Source organism: Anser brachyrhynchus (genome assembly GCF_964034855.1).
Source record: "Anser brachyrhynchus genome assembly, chromosome: 17".
Classification (NCBI taxonomy): Eukaryota; Metazoa; Chordata; class Aves; order Anseriformes; family Anatidae; genus Anser; species Anser brachyrhynchus.
The window spans coordinates 8,468,380-8,485,961 of NC_137710.1; the positions used below are offsets into that span (position 1 = coordinate 8,468,380).

Below are 17,582 nucleotides of genomic sequence, written 5' to 3' on the forward strand. Positions count from 1 at the left end.
CCGTCCAGTTCAGTGGGTGTATTAACGAGCACGGTATTGACTGCTGGGGATGGTGCTGGTGTCATGAACAAATCTCTTTGCTTTTAATTTATTTTCTTTAACCAGAAAGGAAGCGTTTGGGAATTAATCCTTCAGCAAGAGTGGTCTAGCTGAATAGCTGTATTGATTATCCAGGAAAACAGAACGACATTTAAGGAAGATCATAAACAACATTAGTGGTTAATAACACTGGGTCACACCTCAGAGTCTTACTGGCAGAATGAAAATGCAAAAGGTCATGTTTTGGTTGTTTCTCACATAGAATTAGTGGGGGGAGAGGCAAAGAATTTTAATCCCACTGTTTCAGAGACTGTAAATTGCATCTTGTACAAGCAAGTCTCGTGTCAGGCTGTTTTCCCAAACCCAGTTGCAGTGCCAATTCCTACAGCCAGGTTTCATAAAACAGACCTGTCAGCAGGCACATTCAGGGCTGTCTGTCTCTTGGCCAAGTTCGAAGCTCTGTTTGTAATCCAACAGCATTGTCTTTTGTCTAGTGTTGCTAGGTCAGGAAAACTTGGGGAGGAGGGAGGCACATAGAGCAACAGAAACTGAGATGTCCAAAACCAGTGCTTTCAAATTTTTAACTGCTAGTGTGGTCATTTAAGCATCCCTGGACACTAGTGATCCTGGCTGGCTTGAGGGATAGCAAGATGTTCAGCGCTCCAGTGGCTGGCAGGGAAGCTGTTTTTCTTGTGGTATCAGGCAGGCTAGGTGATGGCTGAGAGCTGTGTAATTGATAGGCTCTTGAAATTGCTAAATTCTGTCACCTTTTTAGAAAATCCAAATCAATATTGTGGGTCTCACGGAAATTAAATGGGAAAAGTAGCAGCTGGGCCACCTTTGTCTTCCAGATGGATTTCTTTGGAATCATCTTACAGCTTATTCCTTATGTTCCTAATCCACTCCCTGTAGGAAGGCTCTGCAAAATGGAGGTGCTTCGGGTATTTCTGAACCTGGCCTTTGTTCAATTTGATTAAACAGTTTGTAGAGTTGAGATCCCCATGGTCAGAACTCTGTCTTCTGAATTTCTTCCATTTGTAAACAGCTGGCAGCTTCTGTTTTAAACAGATGTGGTTTTGCCTAAGGGCTGGATTAGTTCCTCTGGGGGCTGCGAGACAAACCAGAAAAGGTTTCACAGAACAAGTCCGGTACATTCAGCCTGGCCCTGAAATTGTGAGACTGGAAATGAAGTTCACGAAACACAGGTGGAGCGTGCTGTCTTAGTGAAAGATGGCTTAATAAGCAGGCAGCTGCTTCTGTGCTGCCAGCTCAAAAGCTGTAGGAGCCTGCACTGTTCTCCTGGACAGTCCCTTAAAAAGTGCTGCACGAGTACGTGCTGCTCGCTGACCAGTGCACCCTAAAGAAGGAGTCTGGCTCTTCCTGCGCCATCTCAGTTCTGCAGGGCTGGTAAAAATAACCAACTCAGATTTTAAAATTATAGGGAGAACTTATGAAATGAATAGTTGAGTCAAGTCTGGCTCTCAGTGCAGTTATTTTGAGGTTTTTAACTAGCTAATGCCAGAGACGTGAAATTTGGGGGCATGTGAAAAAAGTTTGTCATACTTGTAGATAAGATGCAGTCACATTTATTGGTTTGTTTTAAGTCTGTAATCTTTCCTAAACACTGACTTCCTTCCTCCTGTGCTCCTTTTTTAATCCCTCTGGCCTGCTTTTTCCTCTCCATGGTCTGAGGGTCAGCAAGGGTTTGGAGCCAGCAGCAGGGCTCAGCTGTCGTTATGAAATGCAGTGTCCTTCGCTGTGCGTTTTGTTCTTTCTGGTATTCGGTTCCCCGAGCAACATGTTTCTGGTTCTGTCACGGAGCAAAATCTAGATGGAGGGCTGCAGTCTAGAAAGATGGGCTTTTTCATACTTTAACCAAGTTACTTCAGATGAACAGAACTTCCAGATACATGTTTTGTTTTGTTCAGTATTTACAGGTGGTGTTGGTGTGTTTTGTTTTTTAAAGTGTGGATTTCCAAATAAAGGGAGGGAATGTATTGCTAGCCTCAGGTTTTAGTTTCTTTCCTCTTACTGTCATTTCTAAGTGTTCATACTGGTATTTAAAAGCAGTTTCTACTCCATATGGCATATGTTTGTTCTTTTGTCAGGAAGAAAGGTAGAGCAGCCCATTGACTTCACCATGCAGAAGCTGTGCCAGCTCCCTCCTATAGTGGGGTAGGGATTGGCCTTTCCTGTTTTGTGACCTATTCCCAGTCAAGACGAGTCTCTTGTAACTCTCCATGTTAGGTTTTCCAAGGACTGTTTTCCTGTTTGCTTTTAAGCATCCCGACTGGTGGAGCTTTTAGCCCTTCCTGTAGCCCTCCAGTGACAGTCTGGTAGGGTCCCTGCTCAGAAGCCACCCCTGAAGCTTAAATTGAGTTGTTCTGAATTCATCTCATCACTCATTGTTGCACCTTCTTCCCCTGCTCTTGTGCAAAGGGGACTAAATAACTGACTGGATTTTCCCCTTAAAATAAATTGGAAAAGCTAAATTGCACAATGCTGTCCTCAGAAGCCATGAGGGTTCCTGTACTTCCTTGAAAATCTGCTCTCAGGACTTCCAACCACAAGGAGCTTGGTTCTCCCACAGCATTCAAGTGTGCTTAGCCAAGGCAGTGTGTCCCCTTGGTGGGGGAAGAGAAAATTAACACTTCTCTCCCCAGCTGTGTACATAACCTTGCATTCCTAGCCTAAAACTCAAGTCCTGGTGGCAGTCCACTTTTCTGTGAAGGACTGTACAAATTAAAGCTGATGAAATGGTTTAAAACTGTCTCTTAGCAAAAAATATGAAATTGTTTCCATCAGTTTCTACTAAATAGCCAAAATTGCACTTCATTGATAGAAGGGCAACTGAAGGTTAAGTTGTTGGTTGCTGTCTGTACTGTGTTAAAGCTAGGCCTCCCTACCTGGCAGTCACAGTGAGGACAGAGGCTGCTAAGCAAGCCTGTTGTGTTTTGCTATGCTGCTCTGTTTCTTCTTCAGCTAAGCCTCAGGTCAAAACTTCTCTGTGGGAATAATGAGAAATCCTGGGCCTCTGAGGGAGGGCTGCAGCTTTGCAAAGAAGAGAAGTGGCACCTTTTTTGTAGATTTTAAGCACTCTTAAGGCCCGCTGAATTGCCAGTGCTCTCATGTTAGCAGATCAACCTGAAAGTTGCACAGATTTTTGTCCTGAAATTGCTCAGGCTAAAAGCACAGCTATGCAGCTGGATTGCAGGTCACACATGTACAGATTCTGGTAATAGTCTGATTTATATTCTGAGTCAATATCTTCTCTCATAGATGCGCATGACAGTAACTTACCTGTCAGTACGCTGATAGTCTTTACCATCTGTTGTCTTATTTTTTTTTTGCACAGGAAAGAAGAATGGAGATTTGGACAGGAATTTTGATACACTTGATTTGCCTAAGCGGTCTGAAACAGCAAAAGGTAATGCTAATGTTTGTGCTTTTGGAAATAACAAGTAGCATGGGAGCTGGAGGCTCTTAAAGGGACTTGAGACATGAGCATATCAGGTTGATCTTTTTTTTATATTCAGTTAATTGAAATAATAGATGTGTCAGAGCTTATTTAGTATTTAATACTGGATATAAGCAGCTTTTATATTAAATTGCTAAATGGGGAGAATCTTAAAGAGGCTTGTCTGAGTTGGTATTAGGTGGTATACCTCCATAGAAGGGTAAATGCATGTGGTTGTCTTTTACAACTCCATTTGCAAATTGCCTGCACTGAACCTGAATGTAAGGAATTAAGAAATGCATTAGCTGAGTGTACTTATCACTCATCTTTTCCCTTTCCTGGCATCTCTATAGTTCTTCAGTTTCTCTGCATTGTGCTTTTGCATTTCAGCTTCTGGCAGAGGTGAAATCTTGTACAGACAATCTGCATCCCACCCTGTATGTGTGGTGCTCTCTCCTTGATTGGAGGTTAGGAGATGATTTGGGTCTCGTCAGGCTTCTTACAGCATTGGACAGTGTTTTGAAACTTTTACGGGTTTTTGAAGTGTGTGCAATATCACTGCAGATCCAACCATTGTTGTGGCAACTGCTGTGGTGCCACCCTGTCAGCCTGGCGTTGCAGGAGAAGCTCTTCTAGAGCACCCTCACCTTAACGATCTGTAAATGCTGAGGACTACCAGAGTATTCTTCCAAAGGAAAATTGAATTCTTCCTGTATCACGTATACAGTTCCAGAGAGTATAAAGACATCTCTGGATTTTCTTTGGATACCTGAATTCTACCACCACAGTGACCTTGATCAAATCAACTGATTTGTCCTTCAATTTCCTTTCTGTAAACTGAGGGCAGCAGCAGAGGCAGTATCTAACATTCTTAGAGATGTAATAATGGTCAGTAATGGCACAATAATTGCACATGTAAAGTGCTGCACTCAGTTAAATTCATGGGCAGTGGAGCTCTGTTTTGATGATACACAAACTAATCCTAATATATAGATGGATCTAATTAATTTACAGACACCCTCTACAATGGGTACAGTTTCTAGGCTGATGTCTAAACACAGATTTCCATCTGGTGCATTATTGCATGAAATACTAAGGCGCCTCCTATAAGGTACAATGCCATCGTGTTATGGGAGCTGCAGGAAACGTCTCTTAACCAACTTTCACTTCAGTGTCTTCAATTCAGGGCTGGGCACTGATCACATTGCAAAGCAAGGAGACTTCTTAAGGGTAGGGTGTTAATAAAAAAAAAAGGGGGGGGGGGAGGGGTGTCAAAATATAGCAAGGGCTTCAATTCTTTAATTGTTTTATAAACGTGATTGGAATGTAGGTGCCAGTAAAGGAAAAACGGATATCAAGGATTTCTGCAAAGGAACGTATCTTGAATAACTTTATTTAAAATAAGTTTTAAGTCTTTGATGTGGCTTTGCTAATGGTAGAATTTTTGTAGTGTGTCTGATGGGAGCTATGTCTTGCTATCCGAACTTATGCAGCTTGTTATCATATTCAATTGCTAGAAATGGCACACTCTTGAAGAGGTTTGTTTGACAGTTTTGGAGATACCCTAATTTAATCTAAATGGAATAGATTGTAATCTGTCTACATATCTCATACTAGATTGGGTTAGGCGATTAATCCCCCGGTTTTGAAAGAAGCCCATTTGCATGGGAAAAGGCATGAGGAACTATTCATTTGTGTGCCTAAAGGGCAGACAAAAATTGTGACACATTTTTGTTTTCTTTACCAGCAGTTTCCTGCTAAGCATCTAGTTTACATGAGAGTTCCTGGATATTAAAGGTCCTAACAAGATTGCTAGGACTTGGAATTGTTCAGTAAGATAAGGAAAATAAAATTGCAGTTTCAAAACCCTTAAAAGCTCAGGTCAGATGTATGCCATAGAGTATAATTGGTTCTGATGAGATCAGCTCTCAGCTGAAGCAGAACCTCGTTACTAAGATGGAAAAATCATGCAAGTTTTAATGATCAAAAGCACTCAGTTTGAGTGACACAATGAAGTGCTATTTCAAAAATCAACAATTATAGATTAATCTCTTTCATGTATTATTAAAGCCATATTAAAGTGAGTTTTCAGCTGGAATCTTTGTGGGCAAATGAAACTGGGGTAATAAGATTTGTTCATGCAGTGCAGCAAATGAACATTGTGGTAGTTAACTAAACCTTGGGATGCAGTGTTGTTAACTTTCCTGTAATCTTGAGTCAACATCCGTGGTGTTTATCTGGTGAATCTAAACAGGCTTTAGGAAGCTGATGACATGATTTCCTTATAGAATAATTTTAGATGTGATCACTGAGCTAAATTGACACTGTGCTTATGATCACTTGAAAAACTGCAATCTAGAAAATGTGAGCTAGTTTAAACCTATTTTCTATCATCTCTGGAAATTTTGTTTGGTCTCAGAATGACTTTAATTACACGAATCTCTGCTTATCGCATAGGTGAACGTCATAAAAGCAGAACCTTTAGGAGTTCTAGTTGTGGGGTAATGGGACAGGTAAATGTCTGTTTGTATGGCAGAGATTTGTTCAGTCTCTTTCAAGATAGCTTATGAACATTTTCATGTCCTGAATAGAATAAAGGGAATTTGGGGTTATTACCTGGTTTAAATACTAGTAATTTCTTCCTGGAATTTGTTTGCTCTGGAGAGGAAAGAATGAATGAAGGCCATCTTTTTTTTTTTTTTACTAAGGGATGATCTAGAGTCCTCTTTCTTTTGATTGCTCTTGTTTCTTTTTTTTTTTTTTAATGGAAATCAGATTTTGTGCAGCACGGCATTTGAGCAGCCCTGAAACCATTTCTAAACCTTTAATAACTTTATGTGCTAGGCATTCTGGCAGGGGATGCTTCCAGTTCAGGGTTATCATTTGTAGTAAACTGGATAATGTCAGATGAGAGATCCTGTAATGCTTTCAGAAGCTGTCTCATCTGATATTAAAAAAATAAATATATATGCTCCGGCAGCATCCAGAGTACTGCTGTCCTCATGAGGAAGAATTGTCAAAGAGATACTTCTTGTTTCCTCTTTGTTGAAAGGACCATTTTTTTTTTCCTGACAGAAAGGGAGAGAGGATAAATTTGGGGGAAACAATAAGAGCTTGCATAGAGCCATATGAGAAGGGGACAGCACTGACAAGAAATTATAAATGCTGTCCTTAGGACCTTGCTAAATTTAGTACTTTCAAAAAATTCCTACTTCTGGGAGAAAAAACAGTCTTGCTAAAATCCCTTCCCCAATATAAAGTAGGTCACTGACAGCAGCGTTGGCTGACTCCTCTGCAGACTGCTCTTTCTGCGCTACCTTGGTATGAATGTTGATTTCTCCTGTGTGCACGTTAAATACGTAGCATAGTACAGTTCTTTGGCTTTGTGAGCAAAGTCCTTATTTCTGAGCAGGACTAGTGACAGGAGGCTCATACAGTAGGGAAAAGATCAAGATTAATCATATCTGTGCAGTGGAAAGCAGTGTCTCAGATGGCAGACTGGTAGATTGAGAGATAAGGTTTTCTGAAAAGAATCAGCACTGATATATGTCAGCCCTCTGAAGATGTTATGAAGGTTGTAACGTTTGATCCTCCTGATGTGAAGGTGCTGGATTGTCCACCTCTGTTCATCAGAAAAGCAAGTCTGCTCTTTGTATGTAATTGGTCAGTTATTCCTAATTAAGTCCAAAGCAGTATGCTATTTAGTTTAGACAAATCTCTTGGCTTCTTTCTTATGCTTGCATATATCTAATAGCGTAAAAGTGGATGCTCTAAGCTGCTTTGGGTGTTGAAAATGAAGTTAAGTTCTAGTTTCAGTTCGTCTCATTCAGGAGCTGAAATTTTTCAGCCAAAAGGACATGCGTTCAGGTATATTTCAGCCTGGTGGATAAGCTAACTCATTCTCTCCTATAAATCAGTTAAAGTCTTTATTAATTTTCCTTTTCTCTTTTGATTATTTAAGCTTACTTGCATTTTAATGGGAACATAAGCATAGGAATAGAGTAGAGCAGAAATACTGGGCTAGCAATAAAGCTGCTTATATTTGAACAAATCCATTTTGTTGTAGCAGGGACCTGAAGGAAAAGCTGCGTATATTCAGAAGCTCAGCGTTGTGCGTAAACTTACCCTGGTCAGTAGCCTGTGTACGTAGGGAATGAGATTTTGCATGAACTTCTGTCAGCAGGTGAATTTCTTCTTTCTCTGTTATCTCAAATACTCAGTCACTTTCCACATAGCCCAGTGCTGATGATAGATTTTCTATTCCAGAAGGTGAGTGTTTAAATTCACTTATAAATCTGTGTGTTACTGCTCCAGGAAATTAGACTTCCTGGAACTGTCAGGGTAATGACTTTAACTTAGTAGATTACCAAAATGCTAGCAATTTGTCTTCAGCTATAGGCAACGCTGTAGTGGGGGAGAGAGGAAACTTCACTGAAGCTTTACTCTGACTTTGTTTGTAATTAAGATTAGCTTCTGTTCTCATTTCAATGCCATTTTAATTTGCTTTCTTGAAATCTTTAAATGTTGACACAAACTCTCACCTGCCCTTTCCATCTCCCTTCAGTCATTAATTTTGATTGTTGTATGGTGAGTGAGTGGAATTGCTTGATTAATGGTACATCCACACCCCTCCTGTGCCTGCTAGTGGAAATTGAGGGGCTGAGAAGACCTCCTCTGTGAGAGCAGGTAACATGTTCTTGTATTAACATCTTAGAAGTATTTCATGCATGGCGATAGAATTCCTATCAGAATTAAGTATTTTATATTTCTGTTGCTTTACCAAGTAAATTTTTTTTTTTTGCTACCATGTGGTATTGTGGTTTTTTTTTGTAATTTACAAAGCAGTGAAAGATCTCTCATCTGTGTTCCAGTGCTTTGAGTCAGAGAAAATTTATTAGCTTGGATAGAAAAATTCCCTTATGCAGCCTGCCCTTGCCAAACTTCCTCCAGCCTTGTACCTATAAATTCTAATCCTTTTTCCCTAAATCTGCTAGGAATTCAGAATGGACACCAGTGGATTGGTTTTTTTTCCTTTCTTGTGCGCACATTCATTCTGTAACCGCCTCTTTGTAGTGCAGAAGTCTACTTGTTCTGGAATATTCTGCTTTATTTTCATCATCTATTACAGTTCTTACGTTGAGTCACTTGTTTGATCAAAGCTGGGTTGCGAAGCATGGCTGTGGGATTGCTTCCTGGTCTTCTGAGTTGTGCTCTACAGAGGGAAACTCTTGTGATCTTAACGGGTTTAATTTTATAGAATGTAAATCTTAAGTTTAGGGCTAAGACTGAAGGGTTTGAAAAATCATATGGGGAGCTGGAGCTGGAATGTGGATTGGAGGTCCAGGAGTGGGTTACGGTGACACTGTTAGACCTTGCATCTTATTTCTGCCCTGACACATCTTCCACCAATGGAACAAATCAATCTGAAATAAATTATTGTTCTTGACATTACAATGCAAGCAACTTTAACTAATACAAAGTGCTGTATAGAAAAAATATTTAAATTTTAAGTAGCCTGGCCAAAGCCTTTGAAAGTTGTAACCTGCCCTGACACGCGTTTAGGGTTTAATGGCTACTTTCTTAGCATGGATTTTAAATAAAGTGCAAAATCCTGTCTCCAGTACTTAACTTGAAAAAACTCTTAAAACAGAAAACTGTTGCAGTAGAAGTGTTCTTCTTTTAACAGTGTGGTGGGCTTTTTGTTTTTTTTTTAAGAGTTTACAAACAGCACAAGTTCTCTGTAAACTCTAGATGAGGTGAGCACTGATGGGTGGTAGTGACTCGACTGCAGTGGTGAGAAGGTGTTTCATTGACTTCTGTCTCTGTCTTGGTCCCAGTATGTGCTCCAGGGTACCTACAAGGAAATTTGCTGTAGGTTTGTACCTGATTAGAAATGTTTCTTAATTCTTGCTTGAGAAGTTTTATGTAGGACAAAAAGGTAGAAGAAAGAAGTGGAAAGAAGGGTCTGTGTCTTTGCAGAAGTAGCTGGCTTTGAAACCTGTTGAACCAACGCTGCTCCATTGCCATGTTGTCCCTTGTTGATTGCTATTCTGAATTTTGCTGTCTGTTGCCAGGATCTGTTTGCTGTCTGTTGTTGGATTTGTCACACTCACAGCTGCTGGACTTCATTGTTAAAGTAGTCCTGGCAGTTACTGATTCACCTTGTGATAAGCTCACCTTGCTGCACAGATGTTGCATAAAATAAATCATTAGCACAACTCTTAAGGGTTGTTCTTTTCTTTTTGCTATATTGTACAGCTGGTAAACCTTGAACAGCCTGGCAATATAAAGATTTTTGTCCATGGAGCAACCTCTGTTTCTTTCTGCATAATTTCGTAGCATAAGGTTAAAATTATATATATTTATATGACCCAGCCTATTTTTCAACAGGTATTGAACTGGCTTAGTAGTTAATGTGGCAGATTTTCCCCACGTATCTTGTTTTGCTTACTGGTACCTACAGGCTTTTTTTCTTGTCTGTTTTTATTTACTCAGATGACAGTGGGAAGTCAGTGGAATCTGATACTCTGGTGCAAAATAGAGAGCAATACATGGATTTGACAACACATGCAGCAGCTCTTGGGTATAAGAAGTGGAGAATAGAAGGAAAAAAAAAGCCACCACTCTTCTAGCTGATATCTTATATTGCTGCATTGTCTTGGGAGCCTTGGGTTGGGAAGGGGCAAGTCAGGTGCAAGTGGTTGCATCTAGCTGTGAGGTTTTAGGAAATGTTTAGTAGCGGACAAATAACAGATGAGTTGGTTTGGATGTATTCATGCTGTTATCTCTGTACCTTTGCATAACAGCTGTCAGATATCAGGTATGTGAGACTTACAGTGCCTGCTTTGGGGTTTTTAACAACACCTGTTTATTTACAGTCCAGGAGTGATAGCATTCTGTTCTTACTTGTGCTTGTGTGAGAAGCTGGCTTCAAGTTCTGGTGGATTTCTCCTTCAGGAGAAAAGGAAGGCTAGGTTGACTTCACTGTTGCTCTCCAGCTCCTCATCTCAAAAGAAAGTATATTTAGGGTTTTGTTTTGGGGCCAAGTTAGAATTCTGACACCCAGTACTTTATCTTCTACAGCTGCTGCTGTGTAGGTGTAGTAGGTGGACAGATGGATTATTTTTGTCATCCTGTCTTCGATTCTAACCCTGCATGTGGGCACTCAGTGAGGACCATAACTTTTTGAGAAGGGTACTGTAAGTAAGGTCAATTCTTATTAGTCCTCACAAGGGCTTTGAGAAGATTTGAAACGTGCCATATTAGAACATGCTTCCAGCTGCAAAGGTTCTTTCTGAAGTTGAGGCCTGTTCTGTCTGTGAGAGATCGCCATGGCAAAGCTTTAAGCAGGTGGATGTTATCACTTCTCCTCACATCCAATATGGACACTTCATAGCACGAATGTCTTTTTCAGTTTTAGATCATGTAGCTTTGAAATCTAAGCTGAGGAGCAGTGGACACAACTGCTGGAAGGGCGAGGGAACAGGAGTGATTGTAGTGATATGGGAATTTATTTCAGTTCTATATTTATACAGAGCTGAGAATGTGAACATCTTTATGAAATCGTGACAGGGTTCTTCATGTCCATCAGTACTTTTGGCTTCATTATAACTTGTTTACTTCTAGAGCTCCTCCTTTTCCCTTCGTCTTCCTCTGTCTTAGCAGCTAGAGGGAATATGCGAGATGCGTCAGGAAGACAACTTGCTTCCTGAACTGTTTAAAACTCTTCCTTCTGAACGAGAAAAAACTGACACACCAGAAGGTCCCTGGTTATCCCAGGAACAGTGGATGAACATCCACAACTATTCCTCTTCTTTATCCTTCCCTTGCATTCTTGAATGTTTAGACTTCCTCAGCATGTGGAGGGGAGAAGCTGGCAATTGGAGACAAGATTGTCCCTCTCCATCTTTAGGTCCTTTAGGTTGAAAATAACTCCCGTAGTCAGTTTCCAGCTCCTTCTTGCCTAGGGCTGACACCCAAGATTATAGATCTATTATAACAACTAGCTGTATCTTCAAAAGACAAGAATCCCTGGTGGTAAATTCCCTTTCCAGCCTGTTAGGAATTTGTGGCCAAGTTACAAATGCACAGAAATGAGACTTACAGTGTATGTGGTTATAACATCTTCAACTAGAACAGCCTATACGTACTTGCATAATAAAATAGCCTATGAAAAACTAAACAGTAAGAATTCCACTGAAGCACATAGTAATTATGGCAGCTACTGAGGAGATCGAGTGATTTGAGGTTTCAGCAAAGACAGAGCTGGAAGTAAGGAAGTCTCGTTTTCACATTCCAGCATTGCTACTGACTTGCTGAGTGGCCTTAGGCGAGTTAATTGCATTCAGATGCCAGAGCTGTAGTGGACTCATTCATGAAGTCTAGCTAATTCCACTGCCTTCAGTAGAATAATTACTGGTATTATCACTGCTGCTGTGATAACCAGTGCAGAATGAGTGTACATGATGTGTTTGTGAAAACAGCAAATTTGGCCAAAGTATTGGGTATCATAACTGTTGCTAGCACTGCAGTGATATGAATATTAAATAAAAACAACTTCTGTTCAAGGTGTGTGGTAGTAGCTTACTCCAGTGGGATGTTTTGTGAATGGAAATTGGAATATTTTGTGATGACTTCCCAGTGCAGAGAGTGGTTTGAAAATACATAATACTGGGAATTGCTTAGTATTCTTGTTACTCATGCCACGCTTTGTATTTTTATGAAGTTCAGCTGCCTTTTTTATGATGCTTTGCATAGATAAATATATTGAGAAACCATTACATAACTTGCTGTTACTGTACTTGTAAAACTCAGCAAGTTTTACAGCCCAGCTACAGCATTTACTTTAGTTTCAGCTATGCGTTATCTGGAGATTCAGAGGCAGCTAACAGGATCTTAATCCTTGAATCAATGACTGGACTTGCATGTTGGCTACCATTTCTCAGGATAAAATAGTTGATGTTGGAATGTGTTATTTTTCAGTTATGTTTTTTATGCTCACAACCTTCCCTGCACTGTTTGTCCCGTTCTGAGAATAGTTAGTACTCTTCTCCCTCCAGGCTTTTGGTTTGTGCGTATGTTTTTGTATGTCTCACTTTGCATTTTTATTTGACAAGCAATGCAAACTGTTACTCCGAAACAAAATGTCTGTTATTGCAGAGCATAACTCGTTATACAGATGCTGATCAAGGACTATTCATAAAATGAGAATATGCCAAGAAAATTTGCCAGAAACAAAAGCAGAAGTTAGTTAAAGGTTGGACTAGATGTTCTTAGAGCTCTTTTCCAGCCTGAGTGATTCTGTGATGGGGCAGTGTTTATCTCACATAACTTGAACTGCCTCAGCCTTGGGACTTAGTCGCTGCAGTGAGATATCCATCCATCCATCCATCCATCCATTCAAAACTGCTGCTTTATGTTAAATTTGTGCTGTATGACTTCTTCAGTTTTGGTTAAGAAACAGCAATGAAAGCTCACAGACTTTTTACCCCTTCTAGCGTAAGTGTAAAAAATGAGATATTACACTTTGAAGAGAGGTGCAAATCAGAAAATTGTCCTACTGCCTAGCCAGTATTATTGTGAAAAACAAGAAAGAGGAACTCAGTATTGGCCAGAATTTAGAGATGAAGTTTCATGTCAAAATCAATCGCAAAAACCTTGTTGCACAAGTTACAAGTGTCTCTGGTGTCTGTCAGAAGTTAAGGCAGCAAGGTTCTGCTGACAAAGCTACTTGACAAGGTAAGGGACCGGCAGAAAGTTTGAGCAGCTGAGGCAGAAAACTGGTATAATGTGGGGTTTGAGTCCCTGGCCAGATTTCCAGAAATAATGTGTGTGTGTAAGTAAAGGGAGTAGTTAGAGCTCCGCGTGAGTGTTATGAAGGCTGTGCCTTCAGGGGAGGAATAGGCGGATGATGGCTTTCTCAGAGGCCTACACGGCTCAGGTGTTTTCAAAACTCAACATTAGCCTGATATCTCTTGAATCTTACTTAAAATTTTGTCTTGGATAGCCTGACCATCGTGTCTAGTACTCATGTACACAAAAATGCAGGTTAAGCTTTGGAACAGGTTCACAGAGAAGCTTTGCTGGGTTTCAAGGCCTGACTGGACAAAGTCAGAACTAACTTGGTTCTGGTTCAGCGCTGAGCCTGCTTTGAGCAGGGGGCAGCCCACGTCACCTCCCACACTCTTTATCATCATAGTTGTTCTCTGTGACTGTTTTTGTTAACTGATTACCAAGTCAGCCAAAAAATGTCTGCATGCAAAGAAACAGTGTATTTCTTTTTCTTAGGGACAAGTGTTTTTCAAAATGGCTTAACCCCCAGCAGCTAGCTAGGCAACTCGGAAGGGAAGAAATATGAGAGCCCATTTGCTCAGGGCACTTGGGGAAAAAGGAGCATAATATGCAAAATGCCTCTTATTTGTTGGCTCTCAGGTTGATTATATACATATTTATACACAGATTTTCAAGGTATGGCTTTTTTTAAAAAAAATCTATTTTTACTTATAATATGCACTTTTCTGGTGTCGGCACAATAAACCATGGATTCCTCATAACACTGTTAATCAGTCATTGATGGTATGCTTCTAACAGCTAATGATGGAGGAGAGAGAAAGGGACAACAAAAATGGAAGATGGGTGATTCTGAACTAATTGCAAATTGAGGTACTAGAGATCAGACCAAGGAGGCCTGTCTTGTAGTACAGCCAATACAGAAGTACATGCAGTAAGGTGGCTAATATTTTTCCACTTTTGCTTGAGCAGTATTTATTAGAGTTAATGGAAAACTTTAATCATGGAGTTAATCTGAAAATTAAAATAAACTGGAATGTCATATATAACCTGTGAATTCTAAATTACAGAAGTTACTGGTGCTCATTAGTCAGGTTGAAGCTGCAGATGTGTTTTGCAGAAAGGCAAATAGAGAGAATGCGAAAAATTAACTTCTGTTTTCTCAGCATTAATTTCTGGTGCATTTACCTACACAGTTGCTGCAGTCATATTATCTGACTCAGTACTTTGTAAACCACTTTGAGATCTTGAATGTGAAAGCTGTTCTTCAAAGCCATATTTATTTCTACAACCCTGAGTGCTCTACACAGGCTTAAAAGCTCCCCTCTTCTCCATCATGACAGGGCAATGACATGACTTAATATGCCATATACATCTAACTGTGGATTGAAGTAAAATGACCTTGAACTACGAGGCAGGCATTTTACATCATACAGTAGACACTTAAATTTACCTGTCAACTTTGGAGGGGAGTGGGAGAGCAATCTTACCTCTGCGTGGTTTGGAAAGCAATGTCAATCCAACTGTTATTTGCTCTGAACCTACTGAGAGCTTGATTGCTGACCCAGGCGTTTTCAGATGATCTGTGTGAATGTTGATCAGTATGTGGAAGAAAAAAGAGCATTTTTATTTCAGCCTTTCAGACCATTACTTTCAGCCCTGAATTTTCTCTGTCTTGGTCGTAGGGAAAACTAGAAGTCTACACTAGAGTGAAATGTTATTTGTCTGTTTAGGAATGGACTATGGCTGAGGCTTATCTGGAGTGAGGACATGAAAGAGCAATCCTTCCATCTCACATCCAGTTTAGTCATGTTTTGCGTGCCTTGAGGTCTCCGTATTTTACTGAATGTATTGTTGCTTTTGTAGGAGCCATTTAGAGCAACTTCAGTCTCTAACTTTTACCAGTAGCCTGACACTATGACAGTGTACTTGAACAGGCCAAGTCTAGATAGGCAAGACAGAAGTCGTGTGGGAGGGAGAATACAGATTGCTAAAGTAGCTGTGCAGAGTTACAGAGCATTTCAGTGGCAGAGCTCAGAAGAGAGATTGTTTCATGATTCCTGAAGCCATTTCTTTCCAACTGGCTCAAGGTAACAAGCGAGGTAGAAAACCCACTCCATTTCAAAATGTCCGTTCTTCATGTCCGTCTCAAACAAAGCCAGGAAGAACATTTAATCTAATGTAACCCCTACAAAATATGAGGGGACATGAATAGGAAAACATCTAGAGAGGGTTACTTCTAGGAGACTGCTTCCCTTTGGGTTACTGCTAGTATCTAAAAATTGATATTTGGTAAAGCCATGTATGACTCTAGTTCTGCAAGTTTTTGCTTAATAGCTAAATCCCAGCAAAAGCAGGTTCTTTACAAGTCCTACATAGCTGCTTGCTGAAAGCGATACAGAGATTAAACCCAATGAAATGAAACTGTATTGACAGTTTTCCGTGAGATGATTCCAGCTTTCCTGAACACTTGCAATTTGGTGTCCCAAACATCACTGCAGTCTGGAGGCCTATTTCAAGATCCAGCTGTGGGCTGAGATGGCCTATGTGAAGTTAGAGAAGAACACTGTCATGCATATATGAATGATTAGAAATGGGTATATGCTGCAAAGTAATAGAGACTTCGATACTTTTGAAGAAGTACCTCACCCCATTTGCACTTATGTTGACCTTTTCAGAGTTTCCATAGACATGAACAACCTCCACAGTATGTGTCAGCTTCTGCTTGAAAACTTTCCATGAGTAGTTTTAAGTTCAATTTTTAATTGCATTATGTTATCATAAGAAAGCTGCACTGGAATTGAAAACTGCCTTAAATGACCTGTTTTCCAGGGTTAGGGATCTTTTCGTTATTTTAACAGTGATGAAGTGGTTTCAAGGAAGCTGTTGGAATTGCTTTGAGGTAGTGTCTGTTGTTGCATTGATGTGGAATTTCCCATATGACTCTGGTGGTTTGTGAATGTGGGCCGTGCCTGTAGGATGGTTAAAATGGGGACAGACTGCAGTTGGATGCTATCTAACATTCCTATGCTGTCTCTTGAAAAATGTCTCAGTGCTTACTCTATTCATTTCAACTAAGTATCTCATTCATTGCCTCCTACGAGCTGAGGCCCAAATCTTTTTTTATTTTCTTTTTACTTACAGATAGATTTATTTGTGGTTGTAAAATGTGTTTGGGCCGCTAAGGCTTCAGAGAGCTACTTCTGTCCAGATCATGTTGTCGTATCTCACAATTTAGTCCAAATTCAACTTTTATAGCAAGATTCGTGTTTCCAGGAAACCTATTAATTTTATGAGCAAAACTGTTTGTCAGCTCTACCAATGATTATCAGGCAGTCAGTACATCAGACATATTTACATTTAATAGAAATTTTCTTGCTTTTCTGAAAAGTTGGCAAGTGGTTGGCAGAAAAAAAGACTATCACCTCCCTCCACACCTTTAGTGTTGTGTATTGCAGCTCAGTGAGGGAGGAGCAGCAGCAGCACCTTCTCTTGCCTCTCACCATCTGTAGCCCTGGACTGGATATGGACAAGGTGCTTTGAGGGTGGTTGGAAAATCTCTGTTCCTGAAGGCATTAGGTTTTCCAGCTGAAATCCATGAGAATTAACTACCCAAATGCTTTACCATGAAAACCTGAGCTGCAAGGTCAATTTTTGTGTTAGAGAACTTGAAGAAAACCTTCTGTTCGTGCTGCTTCCACTCTGGCCTGACATTTAGTTGACATTGAAAACATCAAGTTCTTTTTCTTGGATGCTTGGGAGATGTTTGAATTGCCTGACAGCAGCATAGTGACTGTAATTGAGACAGATTAGAGGCACTGGGCTTCCTTTGGGTGCATGTGGCAGCTTTCATGAAATAGAGAGAGAAATTGAAACACACTTTTGACTTTGGAAGCTGCAGCAGGAGCTAATTAGCTATTTTAGAACACAAACAGGATTGGAGGGATGTGTTTGCGTTTGCATATAATAAATTATTTAATAATGTGAGAGAGTCTTTCCATATGGTACTTGCCTATAAAGTGCTTTGACAAGATTGCAGGACTATGCCTGGAATGAACTGAACAGGCTTCCCATGTCAGTCCTGCTGATGAAGAATCACTGACCTTCTATTTCTCTAGGCTGAGATTGGATCTGCTAGCTTCTTGGCTTGGATACTGCTAACCTTTCCCCAAGGAAGGTTAGACGTTTATACCCAAATATATCCTTCTAACTGGGAAGTATTTTGAAGTATTTGACGTTTCCGTGAGGGTACGTACACTGGAGAATAGACAGATTTATTCCTCCTTCATATTCTAGG

At 40.3% G+C, this 17,582-nt stretch overlaps 1 protein-coding gene across 14 annotated transcripts in view; it reads left to right on the forward strand.

Moving 5' to 3' along the window:
• Nucleotides 1–17,582, forward strand: part of ARVCF (ARVCF delta catenin family member) — a 275,731-nt gene that overhangs the window by 223,161 nt on the left and 34,988 nt on the right. For all 14 annotated transcript variants that reach the window (XR_013940399.1, XR_013940400.1, XR_013940401.1 and 11 more), the window contains one exon: nucleotides 3,395–3,466. Coding sequence is in view for 10 of the 14 variants with exons in the window: in XM_080559763.1 (XP_080415889.1) it covers nucleotides 3,395–3,466 (72 nt within the window). In the remaining 4 variants the exon portion in view is untranslated. The remainder of the gene's footprint in view (nucleotides 1–3,394; nucleotides 3,467–17,582) is intronic.